The sequence below is a fragment of the Carassius auratus genome, chromosome 34 (genome assembly GCF_003368295.1).
Source record: "Carassius auratus strain Wakin chromosome 34, ASM336829v1, whole genome shotgun sequence".
NCBI lineage: Eukaryota > Metazoa > Chordata > Actinopteri > Cypriniformes > Cyprinidae > Carassius > Carassius auratus.
The window spans coordinates 12,040,155-12,063,986 of record NC_039276.1 but is presented as its reverse complement, the minus strand read 5'-3'; the positions used below and the strand labels follow the sequence as shown (position 1 = coordinate 12,063,986).

The following is a 23,832-nucleotide window of genomic DNA, read 5'->3' as shown; positions in this document are numbered from 1 at the left end:
TGATTCTTATGAGCTTTTTTTGAATAAATTGGTCAAAAAGATTTATAAACACTGCCAAACCAGAATTCTGCAAGTCCTTTTAGATGTTTGAGTTTGGGCACCAGGTGTTTATTTCTTCATATGCTGTGTGTGTGTGTCTGTGTGTGTGTGTGTACAGTATGCATGTTGGTCTATTCTTTATGTGTACAGGAAGATAAAGCAGAATCGAAAGGACTATGGAACATACGCTATGCCTACATCTGTGTGTTAAGAAATAGGTATTCATACTCAGTTCCTCTAAATTATATATAATTAAACAAAGAAAGCATGACAATGATGGCACATATAGTATACCATTAATACCATAAACATCTCTGACATAGACCCTAAATATATGCCTACTACTGTGTCTACTACTATTTCCGCTCACCTGTTCTGTATATCTTATTTTTCAGTTTTCTGTGATTTCTCATGTTCAAACTTTGTTGAGAAGAAAATTGATTTCACACCTTGTCCTAACACATATCTGATGGGTATTACACATTTAGAACCAGATGTTGGAGTAATGAGATTACACTGTGGGCAGGGCTACCCAGAACAATTTACATGTATGCATTTAACAGATACTTTTATCCAAATCAAATTACAATAGATAACATATGTAATTAGTCACACAACATTGGTAGTATATAAATACAGGTAGCTCAGCAATGCCAAAGAACTAGAAACAAAGCAACTAACAATTACTTATTGCAGCGGTGACTGGTTAGGACATGGTGTTATGTTATTTTGGATTTTTTTAAAACTATATACATTTTAAACACAGATAAACTTTTGTATAAATGAATAAATAAACAGTAAGCATTATAAAAATCTACAAATTTGATTGGCACCAGTAAATACCTTCTAATATAATGCGTTCTATAATACGTCACATTCTAACACCAGACTTTCTAAAAATGCCCAACAAATGAACCACAAACTATTAATAAAAATCATTATCATTTACTCACCGTCATGTTGTTCCAAACCTGTATGACTTTTTGTTCTGTCTAACATACAAGAAGATATTTGAAAGAAGGTTGACAACCAAACTGTTTCGGTTATATAGACAAAAAATACAATGAAAGTCAAAGGGAACTGAAACTGGTTGGTTATCAGCATTCCATCCAAAGAAATGCATAGGGGTTTGGAATGACATCAGAGTGAGTAAATAATGGCAGAATTTCCATTTTTAAGTGAAATATCCATTTAAACTATTTTGTGACACTACAGGTGCTGGCAAACCAGGGTTTCCACAGTCATGAACAAGTTAAATGTAAATGTAATACCTTTTTAATACCACCTTATATGAAATGTAATACCTAAATCTGTGGAGATACACATTAAATGACAAATCTATGTGACCTTGGACCACAAAACCAGTCTTAAGTGTCAATTTTTAGAAATTAAGATGTATACAGCAACTGAAAGCTGAATAAATAAGTTTTCCACTGATGTATAGTTTGTTAGGATCTGACTATATTTGACAGAGATACAACTATTTGAAAACCTAGAGTCTGAGGGTGCAAATAAAACTAAATCCAGAGAAAATCGCCTTTAAATTTGTCCAAATGAATTCTTAGCAATGCATTTACTAAACCAAAATTAGGTTTTGATATATTTACAGTAGGAAATTAACAAAATACCTTCATGGAACATGATCTTTACTCAATATCCTAATGATTTTTGGCATAAAAAATAAATTTGATCATTTTGACCCATGCAATGTTTTTTTTCTTGTTTTCTTCAGTGAGGGGCTACTAACAAAAGCACCATATCACCAAGATTTTTGGTGGTGCAGACGATTTATTCTGAAGCAATATTTTCATCAGTGTTTTATCAGCTGCTAAATTATATTAAGTCTGTCAGACTTAAGATATTTTAGCGTCAATGTAACCAAAAATATTTAAGACCCATCAAATCTGAATTTAAGGCATTTTTAAGTCTTTTTAAGGACTTTTATTAGGAAACCTTAATTTAAGACTTTTAAGGACCCGCGGACACCCTGTGAAACAAAGGAAAAGGGGATGAGCTGTTCTATATCTATTAAACCAGCTCTGCAAACAAAGTCAAAACAACCACATGCCATACAAATAGCCTATCTGTCACTGGCAATGTCATTAGGGTTAAGTATACTGCAGACCTAATCAAGAGGATCACAAAGAGCTTGACATGTTTACCATCCTCTGTTAAAATCCAGAGCTCTGGGCCCAACGCTATGAGAGCGGTAAATATGTTTTACAGCTGCGCAGTGTGTATTTAGTTTCCATTCGGGGCCATTTAAGGGCGCAGACAGAAGGTGGTAACTTTGATTGGAAGGCTGAGACAAAATAAACAGCCAATAAAAGATGGTTTTGGTGCAGTAAAACCACTTGTGCCATTTGAGGAACAGACTTGAGCTTCTGTTTTTTAACACTAAATTATGTGGCTTCTGCAAATAGTGTTTTATAATAAATGAAATGATTTACTGTTTCAATAAGTTAGAGTGCCACAGCAGTATGAATCAGCAAACAGTCAAGACATGAAATGCATTATAAAGTGCATTAATACAAAAAAAATAAAAAAATAAAAAGTATACGAAACGTCTGCTTGAAGAGTTGGTTTTCTGGGTTATTCTTTTTTTAAAGATACTTTTGGGGATTTAAGAAACTGAAAGTTTAAAATGTCACTGAAATTTATTTTAGGGTCCGATTCACACTATTAAGTAACCATTAACTATAACTTTTGCCTCAATTAACTCCTTATTTGATGCTTACTTATAGTTTATAAGGTAGTTGTTAAGTTTATGGAATTGGGTAGGATTATGGATGTCATGCATTATATGTACTTTATAAGCACTAATAAACAGCCAATATGTTAATAATAGACATGCTAATAAGCAGCTAGTTATCAGTGTGAATTGGACCCTATACTAAAGTGTTACCCAATATTTCATACATCTATGACATCTAGACAGTCTTTTCCTTTAAAGGCATATTACACACGTTTCTAGGTGGTTGCTGGGGTATTGTGGCTGTTTTTTTAAACGAGTTTGAACACAGAAGCAACCATAGGATGCACTATCAATAATATTAAAGCATTACTGAAGCCAATTCTTGAGGATGGACTGTTTTGCTATTGAAGAAAAGGAAGAACTTACGGTGTAGACTCCAGGCTGATGCTGTTTGCTTGTGTAGAGGAAGCTGATTTGTGATTGGAGAAAATAGGAAGGCTGGGGGAGGCTTGGATGACATGGTCCACCAGGTGACCCATGGAAGAGGGCCGTAGCCGAGGACCTTCTTGCACAAATAAGGAGTTCCTGCTGTTGACAGAACATTTATAGTTGCTGTAATCCTTTTCACCAACATTTTTTTTTTATGAGCAAGTGCAAATCCATTGGCTAAACTAGGTGATCTTACCCATTAAAGAAATTTATTGTAAGAGGACAATGTATTAGGCCTAACTGTCCAATTTAAATCTCAATCACATTTTCCAATTCAAATGAGGATAAAAAAAGTAAAGGTTTAAGTCATAATGGAGTAAAGAATATAGACTTAAAAAAATACCATTTAATGCAATATATTACATTCGTTCGAAATTATGCAGAACACATTATGTAAATACCAGAGAGCAGTTAAAGCGGCCAAAACTAAATATTTTTCTGACCTCGTAGCCAGTAACAGCCAGCGGCCTCAGGTTCTTTTTAATGTATTTAATTCTCTCGTTAACCCACGTGATTCAGATTGTACTGTGCCATCTTTAATGTTATGTGAAAACTTTCTGAAACACTTTGTGGACAAAATTGCTGGTCTCAGTTTTCCACCCTTTACAGTTATCAGTAACTCCCCCGGTTTTTCTTTTCGCCCAGCTGTCTTTCAGCAGTTTGAGCCGGTTACATTCTCCTATCTTTTTGACATCGTTAAACAGCTACGTCCTACGACCTGCCCCCTTGACAGTATTCCTGCACGTTTAGTTAAAGATGTCTTTGACACTGTTGGGCAAAGCATTGTATCTTTGGTCAATACATCTCTCAGCTCAGGGTGTGTACCATCTGTTTTTAAACATGCCATTGTACAACCACTACTGAAAAAGAATAACTTGGATCCTTCCAATTTGTCAAATTTTAGACCTATATCTAAACTCCCCTTTTTATCGAAAGTCTTGGAGAGAGTTGTTTTTAATCAACTTCAGTCATTTATTGATGAATTTAGTATATATGAAAATTTTCAGTCTGGTTTTAAGCCCCGTCACAGTACAGAAACTGCTCTTTTAAGAGTTTCTAATGATCTTCTTTTAACTGTGGACTCTGGTAACTCTGCTGTTTTAGTCCTTTTGGATTTTACTGCGGCCTTTGATACGGTCAATCATTCTATTCTTTTATCTAGACTTGAACACTGTGTCGGTATTAAGGGCATAGCCCTTAAATGGTTTCAGTCATATTTGACAGACAGAAGTTTTTCTGTTCACCTTGGTGAATTTTCATCATCTGCCCACCCTCTTTTTTGTGGCGTCCCTCAAGGGTCAGTATTGGGCCCTATGTTGTTTTCTTTGTATATGCTGCCCTTGGGGTATATTTTTAGAAAGCACAATATCACTTTTCACTGTTATGCAGATGATGTACAGATTTATTTGCCTGTCAATACTAATAACAAAGCTTCGTTTCTTTCATTACTGAATTGCCTGAAAGATTTAAAAATATGGTTGGATCAGAACTTTCTTTGTCTTAATGAAAATAAGACTGAGATTGTTGTGTTTGGTCGTCCTGGGGATTTAAGTGCTTGTGTAGATGCACTTGGTAATTTAGGGTTATTTGTTCGTCCATTTACCAAGAATCTCGGTGTGATTTTTGACAGTGCTTTTAAATTTGAAAAACAGATTAGTTCTGTTGTAAAAGCCAGTTTCTTTCAACTAAGACTGTTAGCTAAAGTCAAGCCCTACCTGCCACGTAAGGAGTTTGAAAGTGTAATTCATGCTTTTATAACATCTAGACTAGACTACTGTAACTCTTTATATGTTGGTCTGGATAAGTCATCTCTTCAACGCTTACAGTTAGTCCAAAATGCAGCAGCTCGGCTTTTGACTGGGACTAAAAAGTATGAGCACATTAGCCCTGTCCTAGCTTCACTACACTGGCTTCCTGTCCGCTTCAGGATTGATTTTAAGATTTTATTGTTTGTTTTTAAGATCTTAAATGGGTTGGCGCCTGCGTATTTATCAGAGCTTTTACATGTCCATGCCCCCGTTAAAGCATTGAGGTCATCCAGTCAGGTGCTCCTCAGTGTTCCAAGAACTAAGTTAAAAAATAAAGGTGACCGGGCTTTTTCAGTGGTGGCACCTAATTTGTGGAATAGTTTACCTGTACACATAAGAACTGCTCAGACTGTTGGAATTTTTAAGTCATTTCTTAAGACACACTTGTATTCCTTGGCTTTTATATCAAGCTGAGCTGTGACATTGGTATGTTTTTACTGTATTTGTTTTATTTGTATGTGACTCTCTAGTTTTCTTTTCTAGACATTGTTAAGCACTTTGGTCAACCATGGTTGTTTTTAAATGTGCTATATAAATAAACTGAACTGAACTGAACATTATTGTATATCTTTTAGGATTAAATCTTGACAATTTATCTTCAGTACTAAAGTGATGATTGTGGCAGGCCGTTACATTATGGTTTGATGTAGGCGTTGAACGATATATTGCCAATGCTGATATATCGGCCGATATTTGGTATTTTCAAATATCGGCATTGGCAATAGGACTTTTATTTTGATGGCACTGAGAATGACAGCACCTGAACACACAGTGCTCACATTCTCTGTCTTGTTCAGTGTTGTCGTTAACAGTTCTGTACACGGCTAGAAGTTTGTCTGATAGTCAGATAGAACAGTTAAACAAAGGAATTAAAATATACACAAAAAGTATTATAACAATTGCTTTTATATTGTTAGTAATGGAAAGGCAAACATCATAATACTTTCTCGTTTGCCGTCAGCCTTCAGCAAATATACATTTATATAATTTTAAAAATCTTTAAATGACTAAATGAACATCTAATGTCAAAAACCTTGCAAACTTAGCCAAATCCAGCTGTGAGATTGCTATCGACAAACTTTCAGCTCGTGATTTTAAATTATGCAGTGCTTCATGCTTTTGCCCACTGTCATATTCATATAATTTTCACTGTGTACTATATGTAAAATGAGTGTTACCTTGGCTTTATTTAAAAAAAAAAAAAAAAAAAAAAATGTTTTGATTCCCAATCCACACAAACTTCCCAGAATATGGAGTGCCCTGTTGGTTACTGTGTTTATTCCTTTTTAATTATGTTTTTATTAAATATTAGATTTTTTTGTGAAAAATGCATTGCCATTTTAAGTATAAGCATTTATTTTACACATTTTTTTTTTTAATCCATTTTCAAATAATTTCAAATTTCTTAAATATTAAATAAAATAAATACAATTATATAGGCTTTATATCGGCCATCGGCCACCCTGCTTTCCACGATATCAGCATCAGTCTGTCAAAAAAGCAATATCGGTCGACCACTAGTATGATGTAATGCATCAAATTATGTGTTAACAATTTAAACTAACACACACCCTACTTATTCATTTTACAATCCAGTCTCTCTCTCTTACTGAAAACTCCCTCTGATTACTAGTAATGCGGAAGTCTGTCTCTGAGTCTTTGACACAGGGAGTGACTCCCTGACTTCCTGGATGGGTAAAACTCACAAAACCTGTCAAGAATGTGTCTAGGTCATACTTCTCCCCTAAATAAAAGGGGGGGGGGGGAGAAGAAGAAGAGGAGGAGGAAAAGGAGGAAGAAATTATAGTATATTTTGCTTTTGGAAAATTAAGCTTTTTTTAGTACCATTAAAAATTTGCATGTGATATTCTCATTATTGTAACACAAGAAAAATACATTCATTGTAGCACCTTTATGCTGATAAAAAAAAAAAAGTATTACAGTATTTTTTAAAACAGTATTATATTACAGTACAGTAGTAGTATTATAGTAGAAATCTAATGACAATCATTACTAGTAATAACGGGGGAGAAAGAAAGTGACGGGAAAAAAACATTACACTAATTAAAATCCGGGGGGAAAATAGCATTGCTGTGAACATAGGGAAAAAAAAAGAATAATTTTTACTTTAATTTCCTTTTGCACATATATTTTCTTATTCTTTCTCTTTGCATTTTTGAGTGAAACATGACAGACATATAATCATTAAATTCACCTACATACAGTTTACATGTGTCTTTTTGACCGATCACCCCCAAGCACCCTACCGGGTCTTTTCTCATTAGATTGGGTGTTTCACCAAAACAGAGATGAACTCACTGGTTGGGCGTTCCAGGGGGCGAGCGGGTGGGCAGGCTACGGGTCTCCAGCCTCTCTTCAGACAGTGAGTTCCTGCTCACCGATTCCCAGTCTGTCGTACCCATCAACTTTCTGCCCAGGGGTTTGCTGGGAGATCTAAGAGATTGAACCCATTCTATTAATCTCCACAATACCCTAGTAGAGCCATAGGCTAAGGTCAATTCTAAGCATTTACTGTCCAGTTATTATTCCACTGAGCAACTGTATGTTCATATACAGTGGACACCATAAGAGTGTGAATAATAAAACCTACTAATTAAGTCAGATCATATTTCACCAACTGATCCTGTGAATGTAAAGTTTTAATACTGATTTCACCATAATAAGAAATCAGTTTCTTTTGAAACCAAAATCTGAGTTTATCGTTTTACCTTTATGTACTCCAAATTGTTTTACAATATTTTATTTATATTTTGAATGTTTAATTGCAGGAGTTTAGTACATGCTGACACAGTAACATATAATGAGAAATCTATTTCCACTGTATGGAAATTTTTGCAAACATAAATATAAAATTCAAGTCCGGTCATAATTTTTTCTGTCATAAGAAAATAAGTCATTGTCAAAGATTTTGTGCAAGTAATGGATTTCAATGAAAAATGTCCAATATGACTTCATTGTTTGTTTTTTTTAAGAAATGTGTTTATTCATTAAGGATGCACTGAACTGATCAAAAGTGACTGTAAAGACGTGTATATTTTTATGCAACAATTGCATATGCATATCCATGTAACTTATGTAATTTATCATTATCAAAGAATCCTGAAGACAATGGCTCCACAAAATTACTAAGCAGTATAATATTTTAACATTGATCAGATTCCTGAGCAGCAAATCAGCATATTAGAATGATTTCTGAAGGAGCGTGACACTGAAGACTGAAGTAATGATACTGAAAATTAAGCTTTTCACAGAAATACATTTTAATATATACTACAAATAGAAAACCGTTTTCTTATAATAATATTTCACAGTATTACCGCTATTACTTCTTACAGCCTTTGTGAGCATAATACATTTCTTAAAAAATAAAATAAAATAAAATAATATATATATTCTGAATGGTAGTATTGCATTATCATTGCCTGATTTTAACAAAAAAAAAAATCATGGATTACACTGTTGTCAGAAGTGGTTTAAAATGCATTAGTAAAACTGGTTGAATATAGAACAAGATGAATATTTCTAGTAGACAGGAGCTGTACTCTAATGACTAGAAATGACCACAGAGTCAACTGACTTGCTTGAAAAGGACTTTGCACACATTACCTTGCAAACACTCTGTCCTTGATTGCCTTCTCCTTGCCATACTGAACAGATTGTGCTTCTGTCCTCCCACTGTGAAGAGATTCAAACCGTATTTCTCCATTTTACAACACATAACGTGACATTCAAAGCTCTTCAAAGCTACAAAGTTCAAATATGTTTCATACTATAGTGACTATCAATTAATGCTTATAAATCTAGAAAGCATCACAAGATGAATTATTCATCACCTTCTCTTCCTAGTTTCCATATATCTAAAATTGGCTAAAAGAGCATCATCAATTTTTCAAAAGTTTATCCCCTGGATTTACAAGAGTATTTGTTAGTGTCGACTAAGGTCAAGCATTTTGATGACTGTGGCCTCCCTCAGCACATAATCGACTACAAGACTGAAATTATAGGAATTTATGCTCAGAAAAATTATAAATGCACCACTAAATTACCTATTTGGAAATTGTAAAAACAAATTTTGCACTGTTCTGCATAATCTGCGATCAACATAAGAATCTAATAATAAAATGTTCTAATAATCTGCTGAAATAATTATTTAAATTTTTTCCATTGCAAATTTTATTTGTAAATAAACCTAACATGTATTTAAAAAATTTCTTTTTAAGATTAAATGTTATATACACACACACACACACACCAATTTTTTTTATATATTAATGTAGTATGCAGAGAGAAAAATGAGCATATTTGGGCCCACTCACTCACTTATTTAAAAAAGGATGTGTAATGTGTATGTAGGAACACTGGAGGACTGTCTTACCAGTATCGGAACCTGGAGCCCAAACTGAAGTAATGTGCAAAGAAGTTCTTCTGCAGAGGAACGGGCCGATCTAGCCGAAAGAAGGTGTGGTGTTCAACACAGGCCTTCCAGAGGTTCTTACAGGCCCTGTAGTTCACCATGTTGAAGCCGACCAATGTATCTCTTGTCTCGTGCTATCAGCAAATAGGAAGAAAAAAATCTTAAGGCTATTAAATCAAGCATACCGCACGCTTAACCCAAAACACAGGAGATGTTGGAGACATTTACATTCACTGCTCTCAATATTATGCAGTCGTGAACATTGACCTTTATTTGAAACCTGGCCCAAAAAAAAAAAAAAAAAAAAAAAAAAGCTCTGCTCTAGAGAGACCTATTAGGACTGACACACCAATCTTCAAGTCTCCATTGGTCACTGGGGACTCCAGAGGGGGGTAAATGCACTTCCCAGACGGTTTTTGATTCTGTGACCAAGGTCCAAGGAAATCGTACCCACTCGGCCAAGCTGTGCCATCTGGGCATCAATTATGGATCATGACATCGAGTTCTGCTTTTAGTACAACTGCTTCTGAAAGGCCCCTGTGCATTATTCACAGTGCTGATGGTGTTTTGAGGTCTCCAGCAGAGGAGACGGTCTGTGACGCTGTGGAGACCCGGTTCAGGCAGACAGTTTCTCGTTGTGTCTCAGCAATCAGCTCAACTCATGTCAGGTCTCTTCCCGCTTCCCCATATGCAAACTGCATTGTCTACTCTCCATAATTAATAAGCTGTAAAGACTGTTTATCTATCTCCACATCGTCACTGACAGCAGGGAGCTAATTACAGAGGGATTTCAAATAAATAAAGATCAGTGGTGCTATGGGAGCCAATATGCTCTTTCATTTGATACTGCCTGAGCAAGATGGTTTATTAATAGAAGTTACTGCTCCCTACAGATTGTAAATGGGAGTGATAATGTCTGTTGGGGTCAATTTATGATTTTACACATTGTATCAGTAAGATGGAAACAATACGGATGCACACATATACACACATATGTGCTGCCACTCATCACATAAAAATTAAAGACAGCCAAAAATATCAACAACAATAAGAAGTTCATATAATATATAGTTTTAACATTAGAATTTTAATACATTAATATTTATTCAATAATTTAAATATTTGTGCACCCATATCATGCCCTACACTTTCAGTCACTAAATAATTATGATATTGTGGCACATTGTGAATCACGCCAGTTGTTTTGCAATATGCACCATATCGCGAGGGAGCTAGCAATGCCTTAGCAAGCAATGTTTGCTGTTTTAATCAGAAATACATTAAAAGGCCAAAGTTAAACGTGTTCTGGGTGCTGTTTTATGTTGCCTTGCCTTACTGATGAAGTGTAACACTTACCCCCTCTTTTCTCAGCTGGATGAAAAACTGTTTGCATTTAAAAGACAGTTTTACAATCTTCAACCTAAAATAGAAGAAAAGAAAACTGTTGGCATTTTCAAGGGCAGCAACAAACACATATTCTGAGCTGTTGAAATTCCCTAACCCATTTCACGGCCCTTTTTGTGTCTCTCAGCCTCACTCCTATTAAAATATGACTCATGCTGAAGCTAAATATATTCTACACAAACACACACTTAAATGTCTGAATAAACACATGCTGGGGCAGCCTCGACCTCTTTAGACTAATTCTGTCCCACAATCCCAGCACAACACACAACTCACAAACAGTCAATGACCCAGGCAGGTCAAACTCAACCTCAATTGTCTCTTAAGAACATCCTTTATTGGTTTCCATCTATTTTCTATTTCATAATATGATATATATACCATTTTTTAACAATTACTTGGGATCTTTGAACTGCAGGGGCGATAAAATGATCAATAAGTGCAACCGTTTGCAATGAGAGGTTAGTTGACATCTATGGCAAACAGCCCCTGTTCCCTTCTGGGCTAAACATAGTTTGCCTGGAAATCATCTGTGCGTGTATTTCAAAAGGGAGATGCTTGGACTACAGTTACAGAAGCAGATTGGGTTGTGTCAGATAAACAGCATGGTGGTGGAGGGGGAATAAAGCCTTGCCCGATGAAGATTTGGGTGCCGCTCTTAACACTGGATCATTTAGTATTCTGCACAATTTAAAATTAGTGCAAAAAAATATATATAACCCCCATGATGTATTTAGTTTCAGAATAGTGTAATTTAGTTTTCTTGCATACAAAAAAATTATAAATAAATACATAAAAGCTGTTTAAATGCACAGATGGTACTAATACCAATTTAGAGCAACTGGATTTTTTTTTTTTATATAAATATATTTTCAACAACAAAAAAAATTCAGTTTAAATGCAAACCTTAAACCTTAAAAAAATAACAGCAATATTAAAACCAATGTTCGATAAATAAACATTCATAACAAAATATTAGTTATAATAATAAATAAAAAAATCCTTCAACAAAGTAATGAAAGCTCTCACTTCCTTATAGATCTCTGCAGCCATAAGCCATCAGCAGTTGGTTGCCTAACTTGTATTTCCAATACTTTATGCAGTGCAGCCAAGTACAAAATCTTTTGTTCAAAAATTCTTCTTCACTTACCATGGAAAGTAGTTGATTCGTACCCTGTTCTTGTAAATGCCAATGCCAGCTGACATCACGCCTATGAAAATCTCTGTGTTGCTTTGATCCTGAAAGCAAGAACAGACGAAAAAAAAAAAAGAAATTATTAATGAGGAAAACGTTTTTTTTTTTTTTTTGAAACTGTGCTGTGTAATGTTGAGTTAATTAACCCAAAAAAGACATTTCTAAATGAAAGATCATTTGTCTTTTTTCATTCCAAGATTGAATAATTTAAATAATTTTGGTCTGCAAAATGTTAATAATGCTCTTTCCCATACAATGAAAGCACAGAAAGTGATCATCATAGTCTTCTAAAGCCATACAGAAAGGTTGATGTTTCATTGATCATTGAGGTTTGTGTGCAGCTACACAAAGAAGCAGCTCTCACTCACTAACCCTTGCATAGTGCAGTTCCACTCCATAAAGTTCCAACGTACGTGCCGTGTCCAGGTAATTGAATTCGGACTGTGCTGGGGTAAGTCCACTGTGCCCAGGCCAGAAATAAAGAGGAGAATAAGGAGTCAAAAATTAAGACGTGTGCTTCAGATGCACATCACAAGACAGTGGTGTAGAGCCAAGTGTGTGTACACAACTTGTGTAAATTGCATAAATGTCAACACAATTTTTTTATATATAAGAATAGTGCAGCGACAACGTTCAGAGTTGTTCCAAAGTGAGTTTGGAGCGGTGACTCTTACCCATGTTGCTGGTGATGTTTGGTGACCTCTTTTTCAAAGCCCTGAGGCTGGTTGGGGATGAAGCAGAACTCAGACAGGTTTTCTGTCAAATTCTCAGCCTCACTGTAATCACCCAGCTCAGCTGAATCACACAATACAAGCACAGCGTTATGGAAAACAGCCGTGATTTATGACAGTCCAACATGCAGACCGTGTCACCTAATACTGTGTATAAAGGAACAGGATCACTGATGGACACACTGGTGCCTAAATCTCTTAATCCCTTGCTTTGTTTGTGATTTGCACAGATTATTATGTGACCAAAAAATCTGAGCACAACGGCCTATTTTTTACATACATTTTAATACAGATTTTTGTTTTACAGATTTTTTTTTTTATCTTTGAAAGAAACTGATACTTTTGTTGATGCATTAAATGTATCAAAGGTGACATTAATGACTTTTACATTAAAAGCAAATAACAAATAAATAAATACTGTTCTAATAAGAAATGTTTCTTGTACATCAAATCAAGATATTAGTGTTTGAATGTAAAAATATACTATGTATTTTATATGTGTAAAAATTATTTCTATGTACAATTATTAAGTTTGAGGCTATACCACATAAGAATGTTTTAAAGTGAATAAATAAAAAAACTATATAGAGATAATATAAATTCTCTTCAAAAATATATAAAACATAACAATAAACAAAAAACTAAATAACATAAAACACTGTAAATGCTTCAAGTTATTCATGAAAGAGTTTAGTATTGTTAAACACCTGTTACAGTATGTATTATCATGTAAGCTCTAGTAATGTTTTGGCAAAAGTAAATTCAGTTTATTTGAAGGAGTTCTTGTGACAGTGTAATGAAACGTTTAAGTAATGAGTAATATTGATTAACTGCATGTACTTACTATATGGTTAGGGTCTGGCTTAGGGTTACTCGTGTGTGTGTGTGTGTGTGTGTGTGTGTGTATGTTTAAAGCGCTATATGTGTATGTATATGTGTGTGTATGTATAAATGTGACTATATATATATATATATATATATATATGTGTGTGTGTGTGTGTGTGTGTGTGTGTGTGTGTGTGTGTGTGTGTGTGTGTGTGTGTGTGTGTATGTTTAAAGCGCTATATGTGTATGTATATGTGTGTGTATATATATATATATATATATATATATATATATATATATATATATAGCATTTAGCATCAATTTTGCCACTGTGGCACCTTGTCAGTAAACCCCAAAGCGAACAAAATGAGTTGTAATAGATAGCACTGTCCTAGGCAACTATATAGGTCAAAATCCCCTCTAACCTATATAGTGCCCAGACTGCATGTTAAAAGCCCCAGAGAGACTGGAGCAAATGTGCTCACTACAGCAATCTGTCAAGAGTCATTATTGCTGAGTTCAATCTGGCAAGCGGGCCCCCGAGAGTCCGGGATATGCCATGTCGCTGCTCCATCTAGAATGGGCACTATTAGGTTAACTAAGATGTGCTGGGCCGGGTTAGTGCCTGCTGTACTTCAGAGAGATTTCTTGCTCGCATGTACTCCTGATTTACAAGCCAGTGCTTGTTAAGTGTTGAGGTTGTGCACGGATGGAATGTGCCGTGCTGAGCTTGCGCTGTTGTACTCCAGTGGTTTGCTTGGAAGCTTAGCACCGGATTTTAGTTTGCATGACACCGTAATATACTGCCTGACGCAGAAAAAGAAATGGGGGACACAACATTGATGGAAACCAATTTTAATTATTATTCTGCTGCTATGCTAAATTGCTATCAATACCTCTCACTCAAGAAATAAAGAATTACAGGCATCTCTTGTTCAACACCAAATATAACATTAAAGAAAGTGAGACCAAACCAGAATTAAAGGAAACCACATGTAATTGATTGTTACCATACTGTTCTTTGTCATGTAGATCCATGACTCATACTTACACTGAACAGCATACGATGCCAGGAGTGCGGCAGTATTGTGTGGACAAGGCAGTCTGGGAAGGATATAAATGATATTGAATTAACAGTGTGAAACGTTGAAGATCAAACCAAATTACTGTATTTCAGTAAACATTAAAAGTAAATGTAAGCAGATGCAACTTAAGAAGCACAAACTGCATTCATATTACAAGATATTGAAGCGACAAATCTACATAATACTATTTACAGATATAATTTATATCCGAATTGAATGCGTAAACTATTAAACTGGATTTACTAAGAGATTTAAAAACAGTCAAAAACAGCCACACATGATCCAGCTCACCTTCCACTGAGTATATCCTTCTTAATCTGTAGAAAATACTGGTACCTACACAGATTTAAAAAACAAATAATCTCTGTGAGCCAAAAGACTAAAAATAATTCACAAGGTACATTTTAAAAATATTAAAATATATATGAAAATATTAAAAATATAATAAATATTAACTCAAACTTCCTACATAAAACGCAGTACAGAGAGTTTAACTAACATTAAATAGAACTGCATTATTATTGAACCAAGCAAAGCCAAGGCCAAGACATGGCTACGAGGTGTCCAAAGTTTGTTTAATTTGATTGTAACATTAAGATTTACACATTTAGCAAATGTTTTTATCCAAAATGATTTATGTTGCATTCAAGCTACATCTTTTATCAGTTCTTGCTTTAATGGGGAATCGAACCCATGACCACGCTCTTTTGTTTGATTTACTTCTACTGTTTTATCACCAATATTTTTGTATGCATTTTTCAGTTGCCTTCTTTCAAAGTGGCTTACACTGCATACAATTTATTGTTCATGCATTCCCTGGGTACTGAACCCTTGATGACCTTGTCATTGCTAGTGCCATTCTCTTCTGTTTGAGCTACAAGAACAATACAGAGATAATGCAACATTATCACTATGTTTGACAATGAATCACCATCGCCAATTCAGGAGAGGATGTCAATAACTGTAGTTTTACTCATGTACTGCTTTCCTCATCTCTGTTTTAAGCCTCTACTTCTCTGAACTATTCTGGATTTCTGTATTACAGCACTTTTTCAGCCTAGAAATTAGAAATGAGGATTACAACATCAGAGATTCAAGTCTGCTATATACATGTAAAAGAAATATAAAATAAAGACTCCATGAAATCACATTTGTTTTGTTTTTGTCTATTAGATCTTTAAAAAGTTGGCAAAATGTAAAAAAATTAACATATTTAAAATATAACCAAAATACAGATGACTCACCTTGTGTATTCTTCCTGAAGTTTGTTGGGGTCACTCACAAAAAATTTCACCCGGAAGTTCAGATGATGTGGAGAGCCCCCTAGCATTTAATTCATCAGAACACGTGTGTTAATACAAAGATGTACAAATAAAATAAAAAAAGGAGGAGAAAGAATAATCAAATGGCTTGTGGTAAACAACATACTAGTCTGGTGCCTTTTATAAATTACTTACTTTTTAATTGCTTTCTTATGGGTTTATTTGGATCCAGCCACCTCTATAAATTATTGATTGAGAGAAAGAAAGAGAGAGACGAAGAAAAACCTTAATAACATGGCAACAGTCCAACAGAGCCTAATGTCACTCAATAATTCAATAGGCTTGTGTTTTCTGCTGTGGGGAAGTGGAGATGTACTTATCTGCAGTTACAACACAAAGAGACAAAATGACTCTTTAACTTTGATCTAGTTTCAACTGAATCGATAGAACTACAAAGTCTTTTCAGCCAAAGATCGAGCGATTGGTAAAGGCCTACTGGTTTACCGATGAAAGTGTAACATGAATGCTGATAGTATACAAACAACACACTATACATATAAACATCTCATGTGTTTGCTTCCATCTGAATTATTTATTTTTTTAAGTATCGATAAAACATTCAATTTAAGATTTCAGGAGAATATACACCAATGTTTTTGTTGTGTTTAAAGACTTAAATACATGCGATTTACTCATTAAAACACATTCTTCTCTTAAGAAACTCAAACTCACAAGAGATTAAGAATCCAGTCTCATCATTATTCTAATATTCTGCTAAAATTGAATATTGAGTTGGGCCACCCAAAAGGGGTGATGTTTCACAGAATTGTGTCTCCTACATTACTGAATGTGAACCTATTTAAGGAGTACTGGTCATTCACAGACTCAAGCCTCAAATGCTTCAAACCAAACCTTCTTGAATCCCTGAGGGCAGACCGGCTCGGCTCCGGCACATCTTTGAGCTCGACCTTTGAACTCACCGGGCTATCAGAGTCGTCGTCAGCCAGGTGCAACCCAAAATAGTCTCTCTCGGTCAGCTCCAGGTGCTTAAAGACAGCGTCCAGTAGGATCTGTCCTTGATCGTGCTTCTATAGAGCATGCACACACACACAGAGAGAGAAAGAGAGAGAGAGAGAGAGAGACATGTAAGTCCTAAAAATATAACTGAAAGAATAAGTGTAAGAATGCATTTTAATATTTTGTTACAATTTTTATCATTTTGGTATATTTGGATATTAGAAAATGTAATTCGAATTACTTAACGGTTAAATACTATCATCTCCTATTGAAATATAATGACCTCAATACTATTATACAAAAATATATTTCTATCCTCATTTCTTCACTTTCATATTGCAATGTTGTCCAGTTAATGAAGAATAGAATTTAAAAAAGGTAACCTAGAGCACGGTTTAACATTATAAATGAACCATATCAGGCTGCAGACTAAAAGCAAAGCCTTGTTAAATGTTGCTCTTGTCTCAATAATCACGTACATCTTTGCAGCTGAGTGAATGACATCGGCAGCAATCTAAAACGTGAAGTATGCCCATCTCTCCAGTAAAGGCCAGGCCACTTTGGTAGTTAGAAATAGTCAGACATAACAGGCCGGTTTTATTGGCTGTCAGATCCGTTATAGCATCCTAAAAACAGAGCTGGGGCTTTTATTTCCTGTTTTACAGTTTTAAATGGTCTTGAAAAGGCCAAGACAGCAGTTTCTGAACCCATGCCTCCTGAGAAACACAGACAGACAGTTCGAACCACACACACACGCTGTGCAGCTCAATAAACAAAATATGGCAACAGTCACATTAGCAGAATGAATGACAGGCCAGTCAAATGAAAACTGACAGTCTGCGGAGCTGCAATGTGGGTGAGGAAATACAGAAAATATGGAGCGCAAATATTTATAAATTTATATATTCATATTGAAATTTTGCATGAAAAAAAACAAATACATAATTATAGATAAAATTGAAACATTCCAAACTAATTTGCGCTTTAATGTTATTTGTAACACTATGTCTAGTTTAGGGTGACTATACATCCTCTTTTTCCCGGATATGTGCTGGATTTCTAAATTTAGATTTGTCTGGATTTTTACATTGAGTAAAAAGCACAGGCTTGGTTTGGCTTTGTTTTCCTATTGTATTTGCTGAATACTTGCTTAAGGTAATGACTGAAAATAGTTTGGAACAATAGCATGCCGGCATTGTCAAAATCAACCAATTGTGGTGTACAAGAAGTTGGGATCTACAGAGAAAAGGCATAAGCAATGCAAATACACGTACATATAATATTTGGGGACTGTAGAGAGTATGTCAGTAGGAAAACAATGCCAAAACCCAGAAATGTTTTGACATGTATAAATCCCTTTCAGGACCCTATTCATGTTAATACCATACACTACCATTTTTTTTTTAGGCAGCACAAATGAAAATTCAGCTTTGCATCAAAGTAATAAATTATATTTTAAAGTATATTAAAATAGAAAACTGTTATTTTAAATTGTAATAATATTTCATAATATTATTTTTTTTTTCTGTATGTTTGATGAAATAAATACAGAGTTGATGAGCATGGGGAACTTATTAAAAATACATTAAAAATCTTACTGACCCCAGACTTTTGAATGGCAGTGTATATCAATAATGTGCAAGTTCACACATGTGTGATTTGTTTTATATTCCAGCATAAGAGCCATTACCAACAACAAATATGTCCAAAAAGTTACAGTTAAAAACCTGTAGGCAAAACCTGTAACTTATTTTCTCCTTGGGTGACAATCATACGTATAGGCACCACTGACAATGGCAGCAGCAAAGAAAACAATGTATAAAAGGTGCATTGTGGCAAAATGTTAGGTGTATATACAAAACAGGAAGTGTTTATATAGGCTTTGATTCTTCTAAATGTTTTTTTAGGATGTAGATATGAACAAAGTTCCGGGACTTTTGGGCCCTTGTTTTTCCTTCCCCTGCCCTCTGCACTTTTGTGAAGATTTACACACTAATTAAAGTGTCTGAGAGGAGATTTGCTGCGGTCTCATACCTCGTGGCTTAAGTGTGCATTTCCAACAGAAGTCTACTGAACAAACAGTGAAAACTGGAAGTGGGATTCCACGGTGGCATTTCTAATGAATGTGTGTTATGTACATGAACGTCATAATGAAACAGAAATAGTGACAGCTCTTTTCTTCCATATTGTGGCATACATCAGATTGTCAAAAAATAAAAAATAATGTAGGCTGAGACTTGAGTGGTTCTATCTAGGGCTGTAGCTATCGAATATTTTAGTAATCGAGTATTCTACCAAAAATTCCATCGATTAATCGAGTAAACGGATGTGTTTTTGCTTAATTATATTGACGCGATATTGAGGTGCGCATGCGCAGTAAACCCGGGTGGGAAAATCTGACGGGTAGGATAAAATGTTAGGACACTGGACTTTTATTTTGACAGGTTGATGTACCTTTACAGTTCTGTGTATGTGATGTGACGCTAGTTTTACTTAAATCAAACGGTCAGATGCTCATGAAGTGACTGTCAGAGCAGTTCTGGAGATGTTGTTCATGTGTTCACGTCCTTATTTAGTGACACAGCAGATGCTGAAATCACCGGAGCGTAACACACGCGCTTCAGTTTGTGTGATAAAGGAAGTCGCGCTTCTGCTCCAGATTTAAAATAAATTAAAAGAGGCTTCGAGGCAGATTCCTCCATTTTTTGTAATCGAGTTACTCAAAGAATCGTTTCAGCCCTAGATCTATCATTCAGTGGTTCACTGGATGGAGGCAGAATTGCTGAATACTAGCTTGCAGTTGATTAAAAAAATAAATAAATAGAATAAATGATTGGATAAGTCCAGCATATGTCATCAGAGAGAAGACTGTTGTTCTACCAGAAGATCAAGTTTTGATATGTTAATGTCAAATGTAAAAAAAAAAAATAAAAACCTGATACATGCACAGATTAATTGTTCACAATAAGAGGCAATAACATGTATTTTGATATGGTGAATTTACATTTAAAGCAGGAGGAGTTCAGTATGACAGAAATGCAAGAAGGCGTGCTGCAGCTTGTTCAGCGATTGAAGGTCTGCACGAAGACTGTGAGTGTTTTGAAGACTACACACGGCAAAGAATCAGGCAGCTAACACAGTCTAGTTATGATATCTGTTCTGATACCATGCAAAGACTTCTACTACACAGGAGGCCAACAAAGTATATGGACAATTAGGCCACAATCATAACCAGCATGAAAGCATATTATTTGCTCTCTTAATACACGTTTCAGGGGTTCTTGTGCAAGATTCATCAGTAACATGTTTAGAAAGAAAAATGTAATATATTTTTTCATAAAAATTCTGAAACAAATTTGCTTCTAAGCTCATGCCACTAAGGCCACCTAAGCATGTTAAATGTCTCCAGAGCAAAGGATGGCCTGTTAATACTGGGCCAATGGGAGAGAGTGCAAATCTAAACGACTGGTCTGACTGGGCAAATACACCTATTTTAAACCCTGGTGTTGCTTCTCATTTGAATAAAGTTGCACTGGACTAAACATTGTCAATTATAGGCCAATAAGTGGTCTTGATTTCCAAGTCCAAACTAAAAGGACACAAGTACGAACTTTACATTCTTGGTATTGAGAAATGGCCATGGTTCTCAGAACTTCTTCCATGAAGGTCTGGCAGTGCAAGACTTATCACAGAGTATAACAAACAACCGTCATAACCGTGATGCTCACTTTTTTTCTTTTTTTAACGAGGCTATGCCCTCACAAATGCAATTATATTGAATGTTCAATAAGTTAATCATCATACAAAGAGTGAAGAGTGATAGTTTTACATCTACAGGGTCTTTTTACGTCATTAAGACTATTGGTGCTTTTCCACTGCATGGTACCGCACACCTTGCTCTTTGGGGGGTTTCCCATAGTACCTGGCACTTTTTTAGTACCACCTCAGCTGAGGTTCCCAGCAGGCCGTACCGTTACCAAAATATGATGTGTAAACCCTTCTGATCACGGATTTGCTGGAAAGAATCGCCACTACCCGAGTCACCGAACTTGCGACACAAGACATAGACCCGCTAGATTAAATCAGCACAGCCAGAGGATCAAACGCAACTTTTTCTAAACAAATGCAAAAGTTACAAACAAGCCCACATTTTTCAAACATGGAATGAAAATGTTTTTCAAGAGATCACGGCAGTAGAGGCGGCGCAACTATAACGACATCCCGCCCACTCTAAAGCGGTACTTAACTCCAGTGGAAACGCAAACGGAGCCGTGCTGAGCCATACCATTGTGATTTGTAAATAGATTCCATAGTTTTGCAAACAGACAGAGCAAAAGAGAGAGAGACTGACTGAGCATCAGGGGCGTAAATTGGGGGGGGGGGATTGGTATCTGAACTTTGCTCTGTCTGTTTACAAACCTACGAAATCTATTAACAACACTAACCATACCCCCACACCCTGACAGACAGCTTTATAAACCAATCATAAAGACCTTTTTCCACACCCCTACCTTTCACCACACCCATTGCTCCACCCTGCAGTTATCACTAGTTAAAAATTAGCATCCCTATTAAAATACATACTACTAAAATATCAACAACAGTGTTTTTCCAGTCAGATTTTGCACTTACTATCAAATATTGATTAATTTCTTCACCGCGACAGCCCTAATGAAAATCGCATGATCTCAGTCATTTATGCCTGCCATGTGCCAAAGGTTAATGCTTCGGTTCAGGGATTTGAACCAACCCCTAATATAATGCTACTTCACACAGCCCAGCTGATAAGGAAATCAAGATCAAAGTGACAGAATCTATGAGAACATAGACACGCACATTAAGGGAGACGCTACAACAATGCAATCTAGCAGTCTACTATTTACAAACTTCCAGCTTCTTCTCTGCTTTCCAGACGTAACATGCACCTCTTCAAACACACATTTGAGACATATTTATGCCAGCCCCTCCGCAACATCAACTTTTTTAACAGCGATAACAGCCTTCCTGTTTTGTTTAACACCTCACCCCCTCTTGATTATTTACCTCTGATCCTCCCTCTCTCCTTCCGTTAGACCTTGTGCTTCCGTTCCATGTGTGACCTATACTCATCAAGGGTCTGGTGTGCTGCCAGACTATCTAGGTCACCGAGAGGTCTGGCACAAAAATGTATGAGACCAGAGAGCAAGTGCATACATTTGATCAATGGGGCCATTACATGAGGACTGGCTTTCCTGGAAATGTTAGTTACGAATCAGAGAGCAGCATGACAGACAAATTCGAAGTAAGAATGCCTTGATTCATCGAACAGACCAGCAGCTGTTTAAAGTCAGTCATGTGATGTTTATAGGTTTATTGCTTGCTCCAATTCAACATGGGAAACACTTCCTGACACACAGGAAATCCTTGGGCAATGTGACTGATGGGAAAGGTAATATCCACTGAGGAAAACCTGAGCAACCTTCTGTAACCTGAGCAACCTGTAATTCAATGTTGGCATAAGCTCTTATTTCAAGCCAGGACATAACAGTTTTCTGTAAGGACCAATTTACACAACACTTTGCAAAACACTGAGGACAAGGATGAGCAAATACATGGGTATTGCAATCAGACCAGCAAGTGAAAGAGATGGGGATTTGTGCCTTTGCTTGTCGCGTGTGTGGGGTGTGTCATGGCACCTTTATATTGCAGGTGCAAGTATGAACATGAATCTCTGGAACCCTCAGGGTCACTTTTCATTCTGCAGGAATGTCAAGCATGCATCCCTTCTATAAGCAGAATTACACCACTATCCTCTAGCTGAAACATGAGCACTATGTAGATGATGATGACCATTATGCATAGCTATTTTCAAACAAATAGGCAAATGATTTGGGGTTGATAGAGAAAAGGTAAGGGAAAGACTTTAAGAAACAGTGTAAAATGCTTAACAGATCAAAAATAAATACACCTGTAAAATATTACCATTTAAAACCATTTTAATATAGCTTAGAATGTAATTTATTCATGCAATGGCAAAGTTAAATTTAACAGCCATTTTATCTTCATTGACTTATGATTCTTCAGAAATTATTCCATAATTTCAAGAAACATCTATTATTATTATCAGTGTTGTGCTGCTTAATATTTTCGTAGAAACAGCTATACATTTTTCAGGATTCTTCGATGAATAGAAGGTTCAGACAAATAATAAAAAAACTGCTTTTATTTGAATAAAATGCTTTTTAGAAATATCAAAGTCTTCACTGTCACCTATGATATATTTAATGTGCCCTTGCTGAATAAATGTATTATTATTATTATTATTATTATTATTATTATTATTATTATTATTATTATTATTAAGTTTTTTTAAATACTGACCCCAAACATTTTAAAGATAGTATAATAAGTGACATTAACATTATTACTGGTGTTTCCTAAGGACAGACTGGAGAGTAGTGTTTGCTAAAGCAAGCATCAATATTATTATTGCTAATACATAGGAACAGGGATTTGGACAAACAAAAACATGTACTAAACATCAGTGCGTAACTGGTCTTACACCATATTACAGACATGAATCATATCTCAAATTACCTCAATACCTCACAGACGGTTGATCAGAGGGATAAGTAAAAACTTTTAGAAGTAAACACAATTGTTTGAGGGATGATGAAATTTGTGAAAATACACAACTGACTAACCAAAAAATCATTGAGATTTGGATGTGCATGGGCTCCACCCCGAACACTACCAGTAAGCATTTAGACATGTTCCAATAAAGGGATAGTTCACCCAAAAATAAAAATTACCCTCCTCACCCAAAATTTACTCATCCTCAAGTAGGCAATGCCTACATCATACATCA

General features: G+C 35.6%; 1 protein-coding gene across 3 annotated transcripts in view; it reads right to left on the bottom strand.

The window, feature by feature from the left end:
• Window positions 1–23,832, bottom strand: part of LOC113053214 (tyrosine-protein phosphatase non-receptor type 4-like) — a 45,212-nt gene that overhangs the window by 8,530 nt on the left and 12,850 nt on the right. For 2 of the 3 annotated variants that reach the window (XM_026218055.1, XM_026218057.1), the window contains 13 exons: window positions 16,949–17,056; window positions 16,164–16,206; window positions 15,951–16,029; window positions 14,998–15,042; window positions 14,673–14,725; window positions 12,740–12,860; window positions 12,438–12,525; window positions 12,021–12,109; window positions 10,823–10,886; window positions 9,428–9,600; window positions 8,659–8,727; window positions 7,351–7,485; window positions 3,161–3,322 (listed from right to left, as the gene is read on the bottom strand). In XM_026218055.1, coding sequence (XP_026073840.1) covers window positions 3,161–3,322; window positions 7,351–7,485; window positions 8,659–8,727; window positions 9,428–9,600; window positions 10,823–10,886; window positions 12,021–12,109; window positions 12,438–12,525; window positions 12,740–12,860; window positions 14,673–14,725; window positions 14,998–15,042; window positions 15,951–16,029; window positions 16,164–16,206; window positions 16,949–17,056 — 1,229 coding nt within the window. The remainder of the gene's footprint in view (window positions 1–3,160; window positions 3,323–7,350; window positions 7,486–8,658; window positions 8,728–9,427; window positions 9,601–10,822; window positions 10,887–12,020; window positions 12,110–12,437; window positions 12,526–12,739; window positions 12,861–14,672; window positions 14,726–14,997; window positions 15,043–15,950; window positions 16,030–16,163; window positions 16,207–16,948; window positions 17,057–23,832) is intronic. The other variant, XM_026218056.1, reaches the window with a different exon arrangement.